This window comes from Pomacea canaliculata, linkage group LG4 (genome assembly GCF_003073045.1).
Source record: "Pomacea canaliculata isolate SZHN2017 linkage group LG4, ASM307304v1, whole genome shotgun sequence".
Taxonomy (NCBI): Eukaryota; Metazoa; Mollusca; class Gastropoda; order Architaenioglossa; family Ampullariidae; genus Pomacea; species Pomacea canaliculata.
The window spans coordinates 24,785,852-24,806,110 of record NC_037593.1 but is presented as its reverse complement, the minus strand read 5'-3'; the positions used below and the strand labels follow the sequence as shown (position 1 = coordinate 24,806,110).

General features: G+C 39.3%; 3 protein-coding genes across 11 annotated transcripts; 1 reads left to right on the top strand and 2 right to left on the bottom strand.

The window, feature by feature from the left end:
- Positions 1-809: 809 nt before the first annotated feature.
- On the bottom strand, positions 810-9,159 carry LOC112561829 (general transcription factor II-I repeat domain-containing protein 1-like). Of its 8 annotated transcripts, none has more exons than XM_025234586.1 (18): positions 8,761-9,155; positions 6,741-6,822; positions 6,404-6,564; positions 6,051-6,240; positions 5,441-5,630; positions 5,185-5,223; positions 4,831-4,887; positions 4,552-4,611; positions 4,295-4,351; positions 4,088-4,144; positions 3,842-3,898; positions 3,593-3,649; positions 3,345-3,401; positions 3,068-3,099; positions 2,546-2,605; positions 2,343-2,402; positions 1,947-2,118; positions 810-1,499 (listed from the first exon to the last, which is right to left on the bottom strand). In XM_025234586.1, exons 1-18 carry the CDS (start codon positions 8,998-9,000, stop codon positions 1,472-1,474), a joined length of 1,656 nt encoding a protein of 551 aa, XP_025090371.1. In that variant the 5' UTR covers positions 9,001-9,155; the 3' UTR covers positions 810-1,471. The 8 variants fall into 8 exon arrangements, with proteins under 8 accessions (XP_025090371.1, XP_025090372.1, XP_025090374.1 ...); XM_025234587.1 differs by lacking the exon at positions 8,761-9,155 and adding an exon at positions 7,644-7,956; XM_025234589.1 differs by lacking the exon at positions 3,842-3,898 and having other exon boundaries at positions 8,761-9,157.
- Positions 9,160-10,020: 861 nt separating this feature from the next.
- On the top strand, positions 10,021-13,979 carry LOC112562212. Of its 2 annotated transcripts, none has more exons than XM_025235307.1 (5): positions 10,021-10,408; positions 10,871-10,938; positions 11,406-12,005; positions 12,611-12,763; positions 13,798-13,979. In XM_025235307.1, exons 2-4 carry the CDS (start codon positions 10,881-10,883, stop codon positions 12,736-12,738), a joined length of 786 nt encoding a protein of 261 aa, XP_025091092.1. In that variant the 5' UTR covers positions 10,021-10,408; positions 10,871-10,880; the 3' UTR covers positions 12,739-12,763; positions 13,798-13,979. The 2 variants fall into 2 exon arrangements, with proteins under 2 accessions (XP_025091092.1, XP_025091091.1); XM_025235306.1 differs by having other exon boundaries at positions 10,024-10,408; positions 12,611-12,755.
- A 137-nt stretch (positions 13,980-14,116) lies between these two features.
- On the bottom strand, positions 14,117-19,489 carry LOC112562213. Its single transcript, XM_025235308.1, has 5 exons — positions 19,356-19,489; positions 16,916-16,976; positions 16,497-16,640; positions 15,994-16,281; positions 14,117-15,806 (listed from the first exon to the last, which is right to left on the bottom strand). The coding sequence occupies exons 2-5, from the start codon at positions 16,974-16,976 to the stop codon at positions 15,610-15,612; spliced, it is 690 nt and encodes a 229-aa protein (XP_025091093.1). The 5' UTR covers positions 19,356-19,489; the 3' UTR covers positions 14,117-15,609.
- Positions 19,490-20,259: the final 770 nt, after the last annotated feature.

Below are 20,259 nucleotides of genomic sequence, written 5' to 3'. Positions count from 1 at the left end.
CATAACTGTGCTTCTGCGTGACAGACGGTATAGGTATATTCTTTTTTTTACAGGAACCCCACCAACAGCTGTTTCTAGACATACGATGGCTGGAACAATCCTGGGCATGTTGATGGATGCAGATAAAGAATTACCTTTTCTGTTGAAGTTGCCATTGTATCAGATGAGTGAACATGACGCCTTCCCAAGACATTTGAACCCTTATACGAATTGGGAGGACCCAATACTGGATAGCAGGACATAGTCCAATTTCACATTTTGTGTATTCTATTTACGTACATGTTATATAAACCTACTACATGTTTATGTGTATCTTGTGCTCACAGGTTTGTTCAGGTACTTTATTATATTACATACATGTTTGGTTACTCTGTCATGAACCTGTAAAAGAACTCAGGCTACAACCCACTCGATTTCTCAGGCGAAAAAGAACCAAAAATTGAAAGTAGCTAGCGAAGAGGACAGTCAAAACACTCGGTGCTGCTTTGAAGATCAGACACTAAAGCACATTCTTTCCTCAACCAGAATCAGGTCCAGACACAGTAACAACCCAATGATATGTCCCCAAAACTTCTAGGCGGTCGTGCAAGGACCAGATAAGAACTTCTTATTCTATGACAAAACAGTTCAGCACAAAGAACAGCCAAGGAATGAAGCCAAGAAATGATAGATTATATGATACAGTATGTTTGGTTTTATTTGACAAGGAATGACATTGGTCATCCTTCATTCTTAAGTTGGATAGACAAGATATGATAATGAACCAATACTTGAGACAATAATTTTTCATTGTATCAAAAACACCAAAATAACAATAACATTTTTTTTTTAATGATGAATCCTGAGAAGCACCGTCGCACAAACACATGCCAGCAACAAATTTAACCATACAGACCAATTAAAAAACTTACAATCTTCCACATTCATAACTTCTTTACATTTTTATATATTCAGTTACAACACAACCAATAGCAACACCAACAGTGTAGATCAAATAATTAGTTCATAACATCCGAACCTACGTAACAGCCACACAACCACAACACCCTACCATGTCATAATCACATGGATAGAAACATATACCTTATGAGGCAAGTGTCACAACTAATCATACAAGTCGTATTTTTTTCTGTACTGGGATCAAATCCCATCACTGGGCAAATGCTTTATTTCTGCAAAGACATCAAAGCAATGAAGAATACATATAATTCAATGTAACTGACAGCTACCAAAAAGGAAAAATTGCAATTTTTTAATGTCTTGAATTTGGTGGGCTGCATCATGGAACATTATCACACAGGTGGTTGGTGATAAGAAGGTGGAGTACCCAGAAAGAACCCACACATCAGTCAGCTCTGTGAAGCAGATAGCACATGGCAGTGAAAATGCGTCTTGAAAGTACAGAATGCCCTTAAGACTCAATCCAATATCTCAAGCGTCATCAGTCTTGGTGATAAGGTGCTGCGATTCACTACTGATCATCAGGTCTGCTTTTCTTCCTGAAACATGAAGTTACAGGTGAGATTAATAAAAATTATCTGTTTCAAGCTGCACAAGAAGAAATGAATATCATATGCCATTATTACAAATTCTAAGTGCAGCTGACACCACCACCATTTATTTAGTTTAATGGGGCTCATGTGGCTTCGGCATCCATTGCCTTGCTCTCTACTGATCTTTTCCAAGTCTGCTTTGGCCTCCCAACTATCCTCTTCCCCTGAGGGTTGCATTCGAACGCCTGCCTGGCACTGGTTTCAGCAGGGTTGTGCAGGGTGTGTCTTATCCAACCCTAGTTACTTTGTTTGATGTCTTGCCTAGTGGGATTTTAGTGGTACCCACCCACCCTAACAGACTGATACTGAAGACAATGAAGATATAATTGTTTTCTTCTAGCTATAGAGGCTCATGCTGACAGGTATCCTTAATTGTGTAAGTGTTGCAGTTACCTGTTCCTTAACAGATAATTTCCCAATGCAGTAGAAGTCCTTTTGACCACTGTTTGTTGCTCCAGAAAACTGTCAATGCTGCTGCGTGACACTGGCTTCAGCCCGGCCAACTCCTCACCGAAGTGTTGCTGAACAAGAAGTACTTCTGCTGCTGTCCACAGAGTTCTGAGTCCTGCACAATAACATGAAATAAGAGTTGTGACTCAGCATCAATACAAATATTGCTGGCATCAGAAAGATATATTTGTTGATAAGCATGCCTGAAGGCTGTGACTTCTCAAACACAGGACAATGTCTACAGACATATACATCACTGCAGTTAACAATACAGTCAACCAGAAAAGTGGAACAGCTGGAAACTTTGTCCTATAAAACCTATCAACGAAGAATTATCACCTGTTCTTTGCTTCGTCTCCCCTGATTCCTGCTGTTGCTTTGCGGAATCCTTTCTTGTACCTGTACACAAATGAATGGAAAAAGTAAAAAAGTAAGAAATAAATGATTTTATGAATGTCTGCTTCTCAATACGACCCATCTGTTTCATTTAGCTGAGATCTTTCAAAATTTTTCTTTTATCAGGGAACATGAAGAATTATCACCTGTTCTTTTCTTTTTTCTCCCTGATTCCTGCTGCTGCTTTGCAGAATCCTGTACTGTACCTGTACACAAATAAATAGACAAAGTAAAAAATAAGAAATAAATGATTTTATCAATGCCTGCTCTCACTATGACCCATCTGTTTTGTTTGACTAAGACCTTTCAAAATTTGCCTTCATGAGGGAACAAACAGTAGCCTTAGCATTGTGTTAACAAAAATTGGTGTTGATTTACATAGGCAGGATACTGTAATGACTACAAACAAGGTGTTTCTTGTGTACATTTGGTGTTGTCACAGAATTTGGGACGGATGACGGGCAGCAAAACAGTCATCTGTTCAGCTATCTCAGACACTGCATCCTGCAATTATGTCTCTGCTTTAACAGAATCTAAATGGGGTTTTTGATGTTTACATAATATCAGACAAGGAGCAAATACATGTTTGCATTGACATACTGCATATCACAGATATATTTAATTTTTGCTTCCTTTGCATGCATTAATGAGAAAATCAGTTGCCTTACTAATTTGCGAACTGCTTGTGGGCCCCTCTTGCCTGGTCAGAATAAAAAGAAAACACAGCAAATTAATCAATGTAAATAATCATACAAAATTGTTTATCAAAAGCTCTGTGAATGATTCTGATAAATCCAACATTCTCGGGTAATAATGCAGCACTTCAGTTGCTACATTCTTTTTCTGCATTGCACAATAATGACAGTTACATTAGACTTACATATTTTCATACTATTCTATACTATTCACCATATTTTACAGTGTAATATAGCAAAATATACTCACATATCCTGCACCAAGGTGGTCTGTACCACTTGTGAAGCTGGGTCTTCTGCCACAAAGCTAAAGAAACCAAAGAGGTAAGTATGATGTCTGACACTGTAATGTAATATTTAGAATGAACAGACACAATGGACTCCCATATTGTTAGAGCTGATTTGTTTCCGTAAAAAAAAAATTGAAATTAAAATCCACTGCTGCTATTTCCACATACAATGTATTTATTCTAGAGTGTCTCACAGTAATATACTCACATATCTGCCACCACTGGTCTTTGTACCATTTCTGAAGCTGGGTCTTCTGCCATGAAACTAAAGAAACCAAAGAGGTAAGTATGATGTCTGACACTGTAATGTAATATTTAGAATGAACAGACACAATGGAATCCCATATTGTTAGAGCTGATTTGTTTCCGTAAAAAAAAAAATTGAAATTAAAGTCCACTGCTGCTATTTCCACATACAATGTATTTATTCTAGAGTGTCTCACAGTAATATACTCACATATCTGCCACCACCGGTCTTTGTACCACTTCTGAAGCTGGGTCTTCTGCCATGAAACTAAAGAAACCAAAGAGATAAGTATGATGTCTGACACTGTAATGTAATATTTAGAATGAACAGACACAATGGAATCCCATATTGTTAGAACTGATTTGTTTCTGTAAAAAATATTGAAAATAAAATCCATTGCTGCTATTTCTATATACATTATATTAATTCTCTAGTGTCTCACAGTAATATACTCACATATCCGCCACCACTGGTGTTTGTATCACTTCTAAAGCTGGGTCTTCTACTATGAAACTGAAGAAATAAAAGAGGTAAGCATGAAATCTAACATTGTACTGCACTTTTTAGAGTGAATAGACCCATTGGAATCTTATATTTTTAGAACTGATCTGTTTCTGTACAAATTATTGGAAAACAATCATGTAAATAGTAAAATATACTCACATGTCCTGCACCAAGGTGGTTTGTACCACTTCTGTATCTGGCTCTTCTGCCGTGAAACTGAAGAAACCAAAGTGGTAAGTATGAGATCTCACACGGTACTGTACTAATTATAATGAACAGACCTATGGGAATCCTACATAATGTATATATGGTTAGAGTTGATTTGTTTCTGTAAAAAATATTGAAAGTAAAATCCACTGCTGCTATTTCCACATACATTGTATTTATTCTCCAGTGTCTCACAGTAATATACTCACATAGCCGCCACTACCGGTGTTTGTACTTCTGCAGCACACTGACTCGGGTCTTCTGCCACACTGCACAATGACATTTGTGTAGATGGAATACATAATTGTGCCATAAACTTATCACAAAACTGACGAAACCAAAGATTTTGTGTAAATTCGCACATTGTTTTGTACTTTTCAGAATGAACAGACCCATTGGAATCCTGTATTGCTGTTTATATATTGATCAGTTGGTGAGAACTGATCTGTTTCTGTACAAATCATTGGAAAACAGTAAAACATACTCACATATCCTGCACCAAGGTAGTTTGTACCACTTCTGAAGCTGATTCTCCTGCCACGAAACTGAAGAAACCAACGAGTTAAGCATGAGATCTCACACTGTACTGTACTATTCAGAATGAACATAGTCAGAAATGATCTGTTTCTGTAAAAAATATTGAAAATAAAATCCACTACTGCTGTTTTCACATACGTTGTATTTATTTTCCAGTGTCTCACAGTAATATACTCATATATCCACCACCACCAGTGTACCACTTCTGCAGCACACAGACTTGAGTCTTCTGCCACACTGCACTGTGACATCATTGTACCATAACCTTATAGCGACTCGAGTGTCTCACAGTACAATATACTCACATATGTTCCACCACACCGGTTTGTATGACTTCTGGGGCACTGCACACCAATGATATTTTAATCAGGTATACAATACAATAATTCTTCCTTGTGTTTGACAAAAAACTTAATGGGCCGTGGACCACATCTGTCCAGGTACATTATTTTTTATACAACAGCACATTATATAGCATACAAAAATATACAGTATATGCAGCTTCTTTTGTTTACATTCTGATTCTGCTGTACGAGTAACTATAAAACTATAAAAATGTACCTTGGGGCTATGAGCTCCATCTTGATATTTGCCTTGATGGCAACTATTTGTTTTAATGTTCCTGCTCCATAATTGGAAGGGTGTTTAAATTTAACACCTTCTGGCATTCCTGTAATTTTGACTACAGGTGAAAGAGAGTGTCTCTTGTAGGGGAAGTTGGTGTTGCACTCCTCCTTTCCCAATGCTTTGGCTGAAATCAAACATTCACAGGTCAGATAAGATGGTATAAAATTATCTGCACAATACAATAAATACATATTACCTACTTATAATTCTTCTAGAATGTTCGAAAGCAACTCAGTTCCTCAGAACACTGAGATGCTCTAATACTGTGTAACTCATGCCCCAAGACAGCAGAAAGCTTAACTGCTGTGCTCATACTTGCTATAGCAGTTTCTTAGCTCATCCTGCATCTACTAGTAATGGAAAAAGCAGGTTTTCCCAGCATCTTCTATACTGACTTTGTTGGTCATAAAAACAAAATCTATGCCTGTAAGCTGATTGCATTTCCTCTATAGCATGACACCTTTAAGAAAAATATAAAAGTCCTTTTTCTGATGGCAAGTATTTTACATATTTTCGAAGGGATACAATATCGACAGTTTCTCACCATATGCATCATTAAAAATTTTCTGCACACACTTGCGCAGATATGCGACGTTTGATAAAGGTGCCTGCAATGGATATCGAGTCTCTTGTAGCACATGTCTAGGAATGCTATCATGTGCGAAAGTATGATTCGTGTCGTCAAAATTTATTTCAATGTAGTATGTTGCACCAATGTGTGCAAGAACATTTTCCTGCAAAGTAGAAGATTCAATTGTACTTTTATTATTAGATTGCAAATAAATGTAAAGTGCACCTGTATACATCTAATATATATATCAGTGTAAAGTTAAACAAAGGAGAAAAGGAATCATGTACATTTCATACCAGTGTCTAAGTGATGTGGTGAACACTCACCACTTTGTGTAGTTGGCGCATGAGCTGCTTAAGATATTCTTTTTTTTCTTCCAGAGTTTCTGGAAGAGTATTGGATGCAGCTTCTGTCGCCAGTTTTTTTTTCTCAAGAGGTGACAGAGCTGCATATTCTGCCCTGCCTCTTGCAAGAAATGCTACATTACCTGTAAATAAATACAAATAGTCATTTGAAAAAATTACATATCCGTAATCCAAACCATTAGACTGTTTTGATTTTGGGATGGGTGATGGCTTAGGGAAAGTGCCTGGTTTTCAACAATCAGTGTAGGTTAAAGGTTACAGGGATATTTTTGTGCTCTTGCTAAAATAGGATACTTACTTTCACCCTCCTTTCGCTTTTGGCGCTTTAGAAACACTGTCAATGCTGTGCTTCTTTTGAAGCCCCAGACAGCTTTCTGAAACTAAATATTATATAAAATATTTTAATATTCTTTCACTTTTCTCATTATCACACAAGTCAGAATTAAAATAACACATTTGTCTGTAAGAGTAAGGGGTGTTATGCATAAAGTGAAACCAATTTATATTTATGTACATTTCCTCTCTTTGATTCTATTTTGTCCACACTCGATATACAAAATTCTGGTGCCAAAAGATTCTACAGTCCTTGGTATTAAGCCGACCAAAAAGTTAAAATTGTGTGTTTGCAACATAATCCTATGGGGCGTTAGTAGAATGCTAGTGAATTCCAGCTAATCGTGAAAAAATTGCATTCTCATAAGACAATCGCATTTTGCATTTTTTGGAAAGGGATTTTATTAAGATATCTCCTCTCAATTTCTTGTAAAGTAGGCATATAGTTATGAGGACCTTTTCTCTCGATTTATTTCACGAACTAATATCACGTCCTTGACTTTTTTAAAAACCAACATGCATTCATGATAACACCGGCGGTTTGAATTACTACGCAAAGTAAAATTGGAGATGTCTATGCAGTATCGATTCATTCATAAAACCTTACAAAACAACACGCCATACTGGATATGATCTTAGTTTGGCGGTGGATTTAGGTTGGTCGGAGCTTCGAGTATGATGATATTAAACTACAGACGGTATACTACGACGGACACTGTAATGCCACCATTTCCTCCTCAGTCAGTTAGGTTACATCCAGGACAATAAGGTGGATAAAAGCTTTTTACTTTACTGAAGGGACATAGCCTATAACTCATCAGTCATAGAAATCATCTAAAAACTTGAGACTCATCATGTGCTGACTTACCATGTGGGGTTTTCTTACTGAACACGCGTTTTTACAAACTTGTGGCGGGACTTCTTCCTCGAAAGTTCTCCCTTCAGTATTGTCATCTTCAGCTACAATATCACGATCCTCGTCTGAGTCGACCGCAAAACACACTTCCAGCGTCTCTTTATCAGCCATGCCATTACGCACGCGATGAAATTTCTGTGACATCTTTGCAATTTAGTGTGATAATAACAAAGTTGAACGTGTGTAGGGGAAGTAAGTCACAAACTATTCTTGACCCCTCCCTAACTTTTGAAGAGTAGTTTCCCTTGAGCGATGAACTTTTTTTTTGCATGACGTCATCAAAACGTGTGTAGAAGACAGCTAGCCTCCGAGTGCTTCCTCGCTGTTACTGAGAGCTCACTTCGGTGCTACCGCTACAATCATAATGATTACTTTTGCTGTGCGTTTAAGCTATTCGGGTTAACCTCCACCTTTGCCTATTATCTGTTAACTCGTATAATAAACGCTGTGGAATAATAATTATTTTTTTTTTGTTTTTAATTATGGACGGCTCTATAAATATATGAAGACAAATAACAAACGCAGAAAGTATATCAAACATCTAATTACGATAACATCCATGTAGTTCATTCGTTGATTCTTGTGAAATAAACTCAATCATAAAAAGTGTGATTGATCCTTGATTGCTTAATTCAGCAAGGAGAGAGAGACAGCACTGCACTCGGTTCAAAAATACCGAAAGAAGAGTGAGTGAATTTTTCTAATCTTCATATGTAAGGTGCATTCAATATTAAGATGCAGTGCTATCTCCTCGATCGCAGTCTTTGAATTAATTGTTTGCTAGACATCAGAGACAACGTAAAATAAAGTTTGTTTTTTTTTTAATCGGATATTGGGATTCATTTCCTATTATTACTACACATTTGTACTTAATGGTGTGATATACAAGTAAGCTCTATTTGCCTAAAATATTCATGTTAGCATGCTTGTGCACATACAGTATTATGCAGCATATTTGTTTGAAGTGGTGTTCAAGCAGTGTGTATGCTGAAATAACTGAGATTTTTCTATTTTGTTTTCTTCCTCAGCGATTCACATCTGAGATCCGTAAACAAAGAGCAAGGCAGACCTGCTGAAAGTGTGGCCTTCCGGCTTGAGCCAGCAGATCCGGAAGAGATGCAACGTGTCCGACCAACACCCATCCGCTGCAGTGATGGGAGTAGCCTGCAGCATAGCACTTTGCACCATCCTTGGTGCTGTTGTCCTGTGTGACCTTTGTCAATATTTCTGGAAGAAGGGCGAGAAAGTAAAGTGGAGCACACGGGTCAAGAACAAAGTTCTTTCTGAACACTGTTAACGCAGTCAACATTAGGCATTTATTACTTAAGGCATTTTCTGAAATGCATGCAGTTGTTTACTCAAGTGTGTACAGAATAATCTTATAATTGTATCACGGATGTGTATAGGTGGATTGCTGTCTTTCTGCCAAGACCAACGCTTAGCTTCTGCTCTTAGTCTCAATGAGCCTAAACAAAGAATGTGACTAAACCGGAAGCTTTGTAGAAGCATGCCTCGTTTCAGTAGTTAATCTGAAATGTGAATAAACCGGAAGCTTTGTAGAAGCATGCCTTGTTTTAGTAGTTAATCTGAAATGTGAATAAACCGGAAGCTTTGTAGTAACTTGCCTCGTTTTAGTAGTTAACTGGAAAAAATCGTCTGCCAGCAGTCCAGAAATAAAAGTTCGTGATTGTATAGTGGGATTTTCGTTATCGTGAGAAAGGAATGTTTCATCAGCCAAGTTTCCCCGCTTCTATGGAGTTGAGATCATCCTCTAACTCTTCCAGCTGCCATTTGATATCAACTTTCGATCCGTTGTTTATCTCAGAATCTCGCTAATTGTTCGGATTGAGTGTAGCAGAGCAGTAAAACACTTGCACGTTTGATGTGCATTTCCATACTTGACTGGTTGACTGTTCATGTGTCGTAGGAAAGGCACGTTTGGAGTGAAGTGGGAGGTGTCCAAACATCAAGACCCAGTCGCTCCCTCCCTCTGCCCCCTGTAATCCTCCCTGCCGTTCTTTTTTTGCAAAAACACAATATCTCAAATTACAACATAGTCATATTGATCTACAACAGGTTGGGGAACATTTTCATTTTCAAGGGCTATTTTGATATTTATGAAATCATTCGTCGACCGTACACAATGATCTACTTAAAATGTAGCCTGCTGTATTTTGTCAACGTAGTGTCGTCACAGTGTGTTAACTCTTTCGCAACGTGTGCAGTCCCAGCATGCCTGGCTCTGCTTTCCTCTGAGTCACCCCAATCCGCCCTTTTGTAATTTGTTGCGTGGGAAAAAACCCTCAACAAACTACGGTCACAAAGAGAGAACATGTTTGAAATGTTTGCGCAGCTGGCATAGACAGACCAGAAAAAAACAAGCTTTAAAATATAATCTGAACTCAGTCTCACCTCACATTTTCACATCCTGTTTACGACTTGGGCGAGTGAGACAGGTATAAAACGGAAGACTACATAAGATTGAAAGACAAACAACTATCGATTTAACATCACAACTCGATCAGTTTGTTACGCAAGACGATTGTTTTGCAGTCACAAAGGGGAAAAAAAATTAACAGCCTATTCTAAATAAAAGAAACGATCTCGTTGCACGATATTTTTCATCTACCTGGAGAGAACGACAGCTCACCTGTTGAGAGACGTTTACCGAGGAAACCACCTGTATTCTTGATCCAGTTTGTTCTGCTGTTCTTAAGGTAAGAAAGACAAGGGTAACGATAGTACCGTTACTTTCCAGTAGTTAGGGAGAGAGATGTTAACAACTACATTCTTCTGCCCCAACTTCATATACCTTAAAGCGTGTTTTCATTAAACGGTCCTTATCCTTTCTGAGAGCTATCAAATTTTATTAGTAAAAATTACTTGCTGCATATTTAGTCCTACATTTAGTTTTATTTATTTTGATTGATAGTTTACATTTAGTCACGGCGTGAAAAATGTGGCACGAGAAAGGCTGACATTGTGGGATGAAAGGAACCAAGAGGCAAAAAAGAAAAAAAAAAGCCTGGTGTAGAAAGAAAACTTTCTAAAGTGCAGGTCATGAAATAGGAACTAACGATGACCTTGCAAGGATTTTTTAAAATAAAATTAAAAAACCCAAACAAATACTTGAAAGAAAACTATGATTGGGTTACTTTTGTTTTGCATTGTTTCTCTAGCTGTCTGAACATGGTTCCTTGTCTTCTGTGTGTCATTGTGGTTCTGGTAGCTTCTGCGTCTGCTCGAGGTAAGGCCTGTGGCTTGTTTTTATCTATTTAAACCTCTTTCTCTTGTCTCTTCTTTCCTTTGGACATCCAATCTTATCTTTCTTTTTGTTCGTTTTCCGTATTTTAAAACCCTTACCGAGTGAAAGTAAAAGATCTGACAAGGCTCCAATCTTAAAAAAATGTCATGCGTCAGCTGTTATATTTATATATAATACATGTAAGTACTTGACTATCACTTTATATGCGGCTCTTGTTATTCAAGTGCAAATAATAAGAAAAATAAAACTGCAAAATTTAAGCAGTGAAGCCGCAAATTAGCAGAATTATTGGATAAAATGTTGATTGGGAGAGTGGGTTTTAATCAGCTGGCAATGGTCTGAATTAAGACTTTCAAAGAAATATATTAGTCGTAACACAAAGCTAGAGTTCAACGATAGCTTACTCGTATGCGTCCCGTTCTCTTTTCGTCTTTTCCGACCTTGAGCAGATGAGCCATGCAAGGAAGGGAGGGTGAGCTGCCAGGAAGCCTACAGGACCTGCACAAATTCTCTCGGAGGTGTCTACTGTTGTATGAGGGGATTTGTCATGTACAGGATCGGTTACAGCGTCATCAACGGCCAAAACGTTGTCAACACCTGCAAGTGTACCAATGGGGGCAGCGGCGACTTCGCGGTTTCCTTCACAGGGAGGATCGACACGACCAACCTCAGTCGCATAGTCACAATGGCCAGGAACAACAGAGAAATCACAAAAGACTTCATGGGCAACTTTAACTACAGGGACAACGAAGGCAACGAGGTCACCAAGAGCATGCTTGGCAACGTGGTCTACAAGGACAACCATGGCAATACGATCAACAGTGACTTCATGGGCAACGTGAACTTCCGGGACAACGAGGGCAACACAATCAACAGTGACCACATGGGCAACGTAGTCTTCACAGACAACAGGGGCAACCTGGCCAGAAAGGACTTCATTGGTAACGTGGATTACACGGACGACGTCAACAGGATCACCAACGTGAATGACGCGTGCAGACATTACGGCAGCAACGTAGTTATCAACAACGGCAACCAGAACCCGACGGGTATTCAGCAAGCGCCTACTTTTCTTCCTTTCTCTCTGCACCTTTCCTTATTTCTGATTGTTCTTCACCTCTTTTTTTTCAACATTACATGGGTCTTCGTATTCAATTCTCTCTGCGGCATTCTTCTGTGTTCTGAACTCTTTATGGTTTGATGGAACATGCATAGTCAAAAAGCCACAATTTCTAAGTCAACAAAAAACAAACAAAAAAAAAAAAAACCAAACAAACAAAACAAAAAACAAGAAACAAAAAACCAAACCCCCCCAAAAAAAAAAAACAACAGCAAAAAAAAAAAAAAACAAACAAAAAAACAACAAAACAACAAAAAAAAACCCAAAAAAACCCCAACCAAAACAAAAACAAAATAATCCGAACTAAAAAAGTAAATTTTTTTTGCTTAATATGTAAAAGTAGTCATTATCAAGCATACGACATCTCTTTTTTATATCCTCAATAAATTGCAATAAACCTCCTTCTTTGAGGTATAAACTACCCATGATAAACCTGTTGTGTATAAAGCAAATTGCACAAGATAATCCTGTGTTTAACATTCCTGATTGGTGGTCTGATGACACGTGTGATATGTCTTTCCATTTCGTTCACAGGCACTAATGATTACTGGGCCCAGATTGCGGACCGATGGATGCAGTGGGGTCGGCAGTTTAAAGGAAAGATGGAGGATTGGAAGAAGCGCCTCGATCAAAAAGTCGACCTCAAAGTGAAAGGGAAATGACTCACGCATTCACGTCGGTAATTGTGAAAGATAATACACACATATCCATTACAGACAACACAGGACAGAACATTTCTATACAATAGACTGTTCACAGTCGACAGAAATCTTTTATCGTCTGTAATCCTAGTGCGTTTCTAAAGGCGTTTCAGAAATTTTTATGTTTTCATGGTAATGGGAGGGATTCGTCTTTCAGCTTATGTACACCGCCATTTTACACTTGTCTCCCTCTTTCAAGTCGTCAACAGGATGTGAAAAATGATAGGCGAGACTGTTCAGACTTTTTTTTTTTTTTAAGTTTGTACGTCACTTCAAAACGGTTTGATAACGGTCCTGACCTGTCGATGCAAGCTGTGCTTAAATATAAACAAACATTTCAAACGCGTTTTTTTCTCTCTCTTTCTCTTTCTCTTTCTCTCTCGCATCATCTCCCTTTCATTAACAACGTAAGTGGATTTCTCTTCCTTTCTCTCCTCCTCTCTCTGTGCAGATATCTGTGAGTATTACCTACCTGAGAGGGTTAGTGGGTAGACTTGTATATGTATGTGGGAATTTTGTGTATTGATTTATTGTATATTTTTGGAATAAGTGAATTGCTTGGGTATACTTAGAAGCACCTGTAAATACCGTGCTATTCAATAGGTAATGTTTTAACTACTATATAGGTAAATGAAACAATAATGAAATATCTAAATATATATATAACAGTCATGCCCCTTAGGAAAGAAAATATGCCGGATGACCATAATATATTATACTTAGGTTCAAATCATATGAAAAATGTAATTTACCTAGAGACTGCTGTTGAACAGGCTGTTTTGTATAGTAAATATGTTTGTATCTCCCCTCCTAATGACCATGAGTCATTGGTATTAAAGATGTCATCATGTCATCATGTCTGTGTGTGTGTGTGTGCTTGTTACCTGCTTGTGGGATTTTAGCCATACTATTGATGGATTTTCATATTTTGCTATGTTATGTCGACCAAATTGACCATGTTTCCCACGTTCCCCCATGTCCCTGGCTTTCTTATGCTTCCTGTTTGTTGGCATGCAACAGTGTGCGACGAGGAGAGAATCTCTTCCCGACACAGTTCTTCTGAGCAAAAATAAAAAGGAGCGAGGGACCCAAGCATTGAACTCTAGCTTGACGCGACGCTCGATGTGTATTCAACGTGAGCAAGATTCACACTGCTGATATCTGACAACAACAACAATGATTAAACTATTTGCTCCTATCCACACAGTCTTCTGTTGTCTTGGCACCACCAGACTACTAAGACAATGATCAGTGACAGATTAAGACTATGAACAGGTGCGTGTGAAGTTAAAATACAAGCCCTTCAACAAAAAACCCCAAACAAAACAAAACAAAAATCTCACACATTAAAATTTATTTTTTATTCAACGTAAACATGTGCAATCTCTGTACATTATTCATTTACAACTTAAATGTAAGTGATTTGGTCCCAACGTGCGTGGGTGGGTCCATCATAGAGAAGCTTTATCAGTGCAAGTCTTGGTCGAAATTCCATGAAGACTGGTATAGTCTGCATAAAGCAAAGGGTTGCTACAGGCAGAGAATATGTACAGCGATCATTACAAACGAATTAACCTTCTTTACCCTATCTTAGAAATGTCGTTGTTAGAGGTGGGTGTGGACAAACAAACTAACCATGTGAGATGCCAGAGAAGAAAGACAAAAAAGTTTAAGATCTTAGTGCAAGTCAGAGCTCCTTGTTCACTTCGTGTGGAGATGTGGAGGGTCGGCGGTGGATTATATTTAGGCGGGAGATGCTCAATTGCCCCCACAAAGTGTGTTGGGTGGTAGGGCTAAAGGTGCTGATTGAAGGGACTACCCGGGGTATACAAGGGCAGAGCTATGATGGGACGACAAACGCTAAGATGCCCGGTAGTGTAGTGGTTAAAACATTCGCTCGTCACAACTCTCTGTACCTATATCCGAGGGCTGGGTGTCAGCAGTTTTCTTTGGTTTTCTCCTTCTCTCTTTCCTCCACAGTGCAAAAATCATCTCAAGGTTTCCTCCCCTTCCTCGTAGTGCAAAATTCCACTTTCCAACTAAATAAACCAACCAACGGATGACAGACGTGCTGGAGATTCGATCAGCGACACGACAGAATGAGGGACAGACAGCTTCCGCTCACGACTGGATGCTGAAACTTGCTGTAGAGGGATGCAGCCAAACCCTTTCAATAAAGGACAAGACATCGGACTGCTCTCTTCCTGCATCTGGTTGAGCGTGTGGGATAAAATCTTATCATTTAACCACACCCCCCGACAACTTGGTTACAAAGAGAAGATGAGAGAAACAATTAAAAAAATAAGTGTAATGAATAATTAAAGAGGTATATAATTATTTACATTTCCCTAAAGCTGACAACCACATCTTTAAGCAGACTCAGAGATTAGGTCTTCAAAGTGATACATCAAACTTTAGCAGATCCCACATTGTCACGAACGTATTTTAAAAAATAAGATTATTATTCTTGCTTCATTCCCTCCAATAATGGCAATAACAGCAGCTACAACACTAATAATAAAAAGCACCAACAGATTGTGCAGACTAGAAGCATCATTTACATGTATGATTTACAATATGTTTTATCAGAGTGTTGACAGATAGAAAGTTTCTTGTGTTACTCTTTCTGATGATAGAATGTGTCCATGTGTCTCATCGCTGAGGATGTCCTCTTTTCTGCTTTGTGTGTGTGTGTGAGAGAGAAAGAGATAAGATGTAGGCTGTAGACTGTTGGCATATATTTGAATGTTGTCTTCAATTTATAGACTGTAAATTACACTATTGTCTCTAGTTTGTAGACAGGATTGTAGACTGTAGACAGTGTCGCTGTCCCTAGAAGGATTTGAAGAGAGAGCCCAGAGTCCGCTGCAGTGTATTGTGCAACGTTCCCGTCAGGCTGCGGGCCAATTCTCGCCCGGTGTGGTGCATGCTTCTGGCGAAGTTCTGCCCCCACGTGCGGAAGTTGTTCCCGAACTGCTGGCCCCACTGCTTCCACCCTTCCCCCATCTGGCGCCACTTCTCGCGGACTTCTGCAGACGTAAGAAGACGTAATGAGACGTAGGGAGACGTAACGATATGGACCTCTAAACTGCTGTCTCGAGAAAGACGTTCTATCTCCTTTTCATGTGTCTGTAAAGATTTGAATTATTTTCAAATTTAATTTTTAGACGAAAAGGAGAAAGCAAAGACCAGATCTCTCAAACCCGCTGATCATACCTGTCATGTTGACGGTGGAGCCCCTGGCGGAAGGATAGACTTGAGCCCCGCCGTTACCGGAACTGATCATCACCTGACCGGTGTTGTCCAATCCCATGAAGGAGGACAGGAAGCCGCCACTACCCGTGCGTGTGCACGTGCAGATGTCAACGAGGTGACCGTTGACGAAGCTGCTGCTGACGCTGTTGATGGCGTATCCCGGCATGCAGCAGCGCACGATGCCGCGTGAGTTGGTGGAAAAGCTGTTGGCGTCTCGACAGCTCTGTATCCCTTCCCGGCACGGCTCTTCTGCGCATGGCCGGAAACAGGGAGCAAACGAGTCAGCCATGACGAAACTCTAGCCTGTTGTTGTTGTTGTTGTTTATAAGGCATCTCAACACATTCATGAAAAAAAGGAAATACTGAATCTGGCTGGAGGGATCGACTGATAGACAACTGGTAGTAGGGGGTAAAAGAAAGAAAAAAGAATGGGTAGAAAAACAGAAAAAAAAGGATAGACGCACCCCGGGTGTCCTCTACACAGATGCACTGTGAGTTGTTGAGCTGGAAGGTAGCCCCGTGCGGACAGCACATGCGCACGTTCTGTATGATTATGGTCTGTACACCATTACTAGTACACAGGTTATCGTCCACAGTACAACTGTACTCTGAAATATGTAAACAGATTGCATATACAGTATGTCAATACTCTCTCTCTTTTCTGCACTAATACACTTCACGTTCAGCTCAACGACATCAGATACCCTGTGATTAAAAATAAATAAATAATTAATAATAATAAATAATCAGTTCAACGACATCAGAAATGCTGTGATTAAAAATAAATAAATTTCATTCAATTTCCAGCTGGATGTTTCAAACTATAACAATATATTTTAACATGTTTTTATTGTGGTCAGCGTTGCCTTGTTGTAACACTTACCTCTAGCACTTGAAGAGGCAGCCAATCCCGCAATGACAGCCAAAAGAACAAGAAATGCCATCTTCAGACGGAAAGAAAACATAAAGAAACATAATGATAGTGTACTTCTACCATAAATTTCATTTTCGAAGACTCATAATCTCTGCTAATAATCAATGCTTTATTTTTTGAATTAATATTAGGGGCGATTGAGCATTGAGGTGTGCTGAAGACTACACATGAAGAAAGGTGTAAAGAACGAATAAAACAATACTGAGGTGAATTTTATTACTTTTATATTTAATAATTTAAAATTATCTGTAATGTTTAGGATATTTTTTCTTATTAGATAGCGCGTTGTTTTATGGGAATGTCTTTTAAAGACACGATCAAAAGTGTGTGTGCGTGTGTGTCTTTATGGAGGAGATGGATATACATGCATGTATGTGTAAGTGCGGGTGGTGATGTTTATCTGCTTTTCTAATAGTCGCGGTGATCTAAAAATGTACGGGCACTCGAACATTTAAGTCTTTTAAAACAACATTACAACACCTGAGTTAACAACGACAACAACAATAACACAAACAATGCCGAGAATCCTTCACGAGGTGAGGCCCGCCGCCCTTGACATGATTATTTTTTTTAAAGAAAGGAAAAATTTCGAATGTCCGGGTTTGACGTAGAGATGGCAAAGTGTGAGTGAGGAAAGAGAGAAAGAGTTGGGAGAGAGAGAGAGAAAAAAAATCTGAACTGTTTATTTGATGGTTCAACGTCCTTTTCAAAATAAAATGTATTTTATTATCAGCGATTGAAGTAAAAACAAAGACGTGTGTGATACACAAAATAAGATGAATATGTACACATCATTCAACAGCTAAGCTTTTTTATTCACACACACAGACACACGGAGAGAGAACTTAGCGTGAAGACAAAAAAATGTAGTTTTCTCTTTCCTGCTCTCCGTTGTCAGCAAGCCATCCGTTAAAAAAAAAAATGCGACTCGGCCTCAGTTTTGATTTTCTCGAGAGGATCCTTCTTCCTTACAAGTCTTCCTTCTTGTCTACAAGTGGTCCGCTTCAGAACCTGACCTCAGTGGCAGACCCTTGCGATGTCAACCTTATCCTTGCCATCATCCATCTTCCCATCCCCTCACAGGACGAGTCACGTCACGCAGCGTGACATACGAGCGACCACAGGACGAGCGCGTGCGAGCGAGATCCACGTGACGCACCGCTTACATTCGTTAACTTACATCTACGTCACACGTCGTGACCACTCAATCAAGAGAACAAGAATGCTTTCTCTTCATTTTTCTTTTTCCGCGAGAGACGAGTCATTATTTATAAGGAAGGTCAAAGTTCATGCTTAACTAGATGTCACGTTGCGTTGTGAGTTGACAGATCGCAGCCAAGAACAATTGTGCGATGTTCTACAAAGGTGTGACTGGGAATAATGATCGTGAATCCTAACATTTTAAACCTTCTTACGTTTGTTTTTATTTTATCAAGTCAACAACGTCTTTGTCGTCTCAGGTAAACACAATGCCCACCTGCCGTGCATGTCACTCAAAGACTTGTTTGTACTTCTTTTTGTTTACGAATTATCGCTGCGCACGGGGAAAGGTGGGACAAACAGGAAATTTGTGAGAACTTGACTGACAAAGAAGGTCAACGCCCATCAAGTTTTTAGCTGCAGCTCCCCACTGACTAGAAAAGTTTGCTGTGAACCTTTCCTTTTAATTTTTTTATTATTATTAAATTATTATTAGCATTTGTTTGCATTGAAGCGCAAGGAAGACGACTGACATTAGCGTTCATACAAAAACGCAGTTGGACCTAAATAAAAAAAATGTAGTTACAACCAACAGCCAGGCCTTGGTCCCACTTACACAAAGCAAAGAACAAGGGCGCCAAAGAATGTTAAAGGAATCCAGGCTGACGACGTGAAGAAGGATAAAAAAATGTAGCAGGATGCCATCAACGAGACATTTCTACGCGCATGCGTTGACAGACTGCAGCTAAAATAAATGACAAAACCTGAAGACTTTATCGTACCCGACCCTCTCTTCCTTCTATTCAAGAGGATCGAGCTGTTACCTTGTAATAGCGCTCTGCCAAAAACTTGCGCGCGCATTCACTCTACCTTCTACCAAAGCCCTCCCTAATATTTCTCATAAGATCTGAAATGTATGTCATGATATTTTGCCAAGAATTATAAAAGTGCTGCGATGCTGAAAAATGCTCTAAAAGACAGCAACATATACACATTAACATCCTTAGCTCATTGCTCACACCACTATGTATTCAGGATTAAAAAAAATGACCTTTGAATTAATTAAATCCTACAAGGCTTTGAACACCCATTCTTTGATTGTGGAAACAAAGATTAAATGAAGTATACAATGTTCTAAACTTTGTAAAGAGATGTTTTAAAGAAGGGAAGAACGTCAAAACGACCTTACCTCTAAAGAAGTTGCACGGACTGACTGAGGAGTACAGGTAGAGACCTCGCCAAACGCCTCTCAGCAGGTGAGTGGTCGTCCTGTCCACGTCGCCAAATGAGTCCTTTCCGCGTCTGTCTCTTATGCAAAAACTTCTCATTTGTCTCCCCCTGTGACAGCAACGCCACCGTCATCTTGTTTCTCAGCACAAACCCTCCCACCCACCTCTCACCCACCCACCTCCCTTCACGACATCTGAGGATGGAATAGGGGGGATAGGGAAACGGAGGGCCTTGGTTTAGGAAGAGATGTATGTCACTTGAAACGGAACTGTGCTTGTCTCAAGTTTTTCAAAGAAAACACAAAATCTAAATAATATCCACTCTCTACCCTGCATACCAACATTCCTTTTCCTTTCTTTCTCATTCTTTCTTTCGCTTGTGTGTGTTTGTCATGTCAACGACACCTGGTCTTTTTGACTTAATGGTTGTAAGGATGTGTGTAGGAGGGTGGGGGAGACAAAAACTTCATTGTTAGTTTTATTTATTTGCTATGGTTACGGGAAGGGTCGAGGTCTCTAAGATGGTTCCACTCTCTAACGTTTCTAGCAGCTCCTTCTGCTTCCCTCCCCCATACTTTGCTGACAAGACTGTTGGACAGAATGAAACTGGATCCTTTGGACTTCAGCGACGAGTGGCCCATCGGGACGGGATACATATCTATTTAGCTGCCAGTCTTGTGCTTAATCGTCTGGATGTCACAAGCGAAGTGCACGTTGTTGTAGATGCTGCCACCTATTTGGATGACAGCATATTTTGTCATGACTCATGATTCACGCAAGAAGTTTCGGAGGAACAGGTTGAAGAAGATGAGAGAAAGACGACAGTCCTGATGAAGGAGCGCGTGAAATGATGACGATGATTCC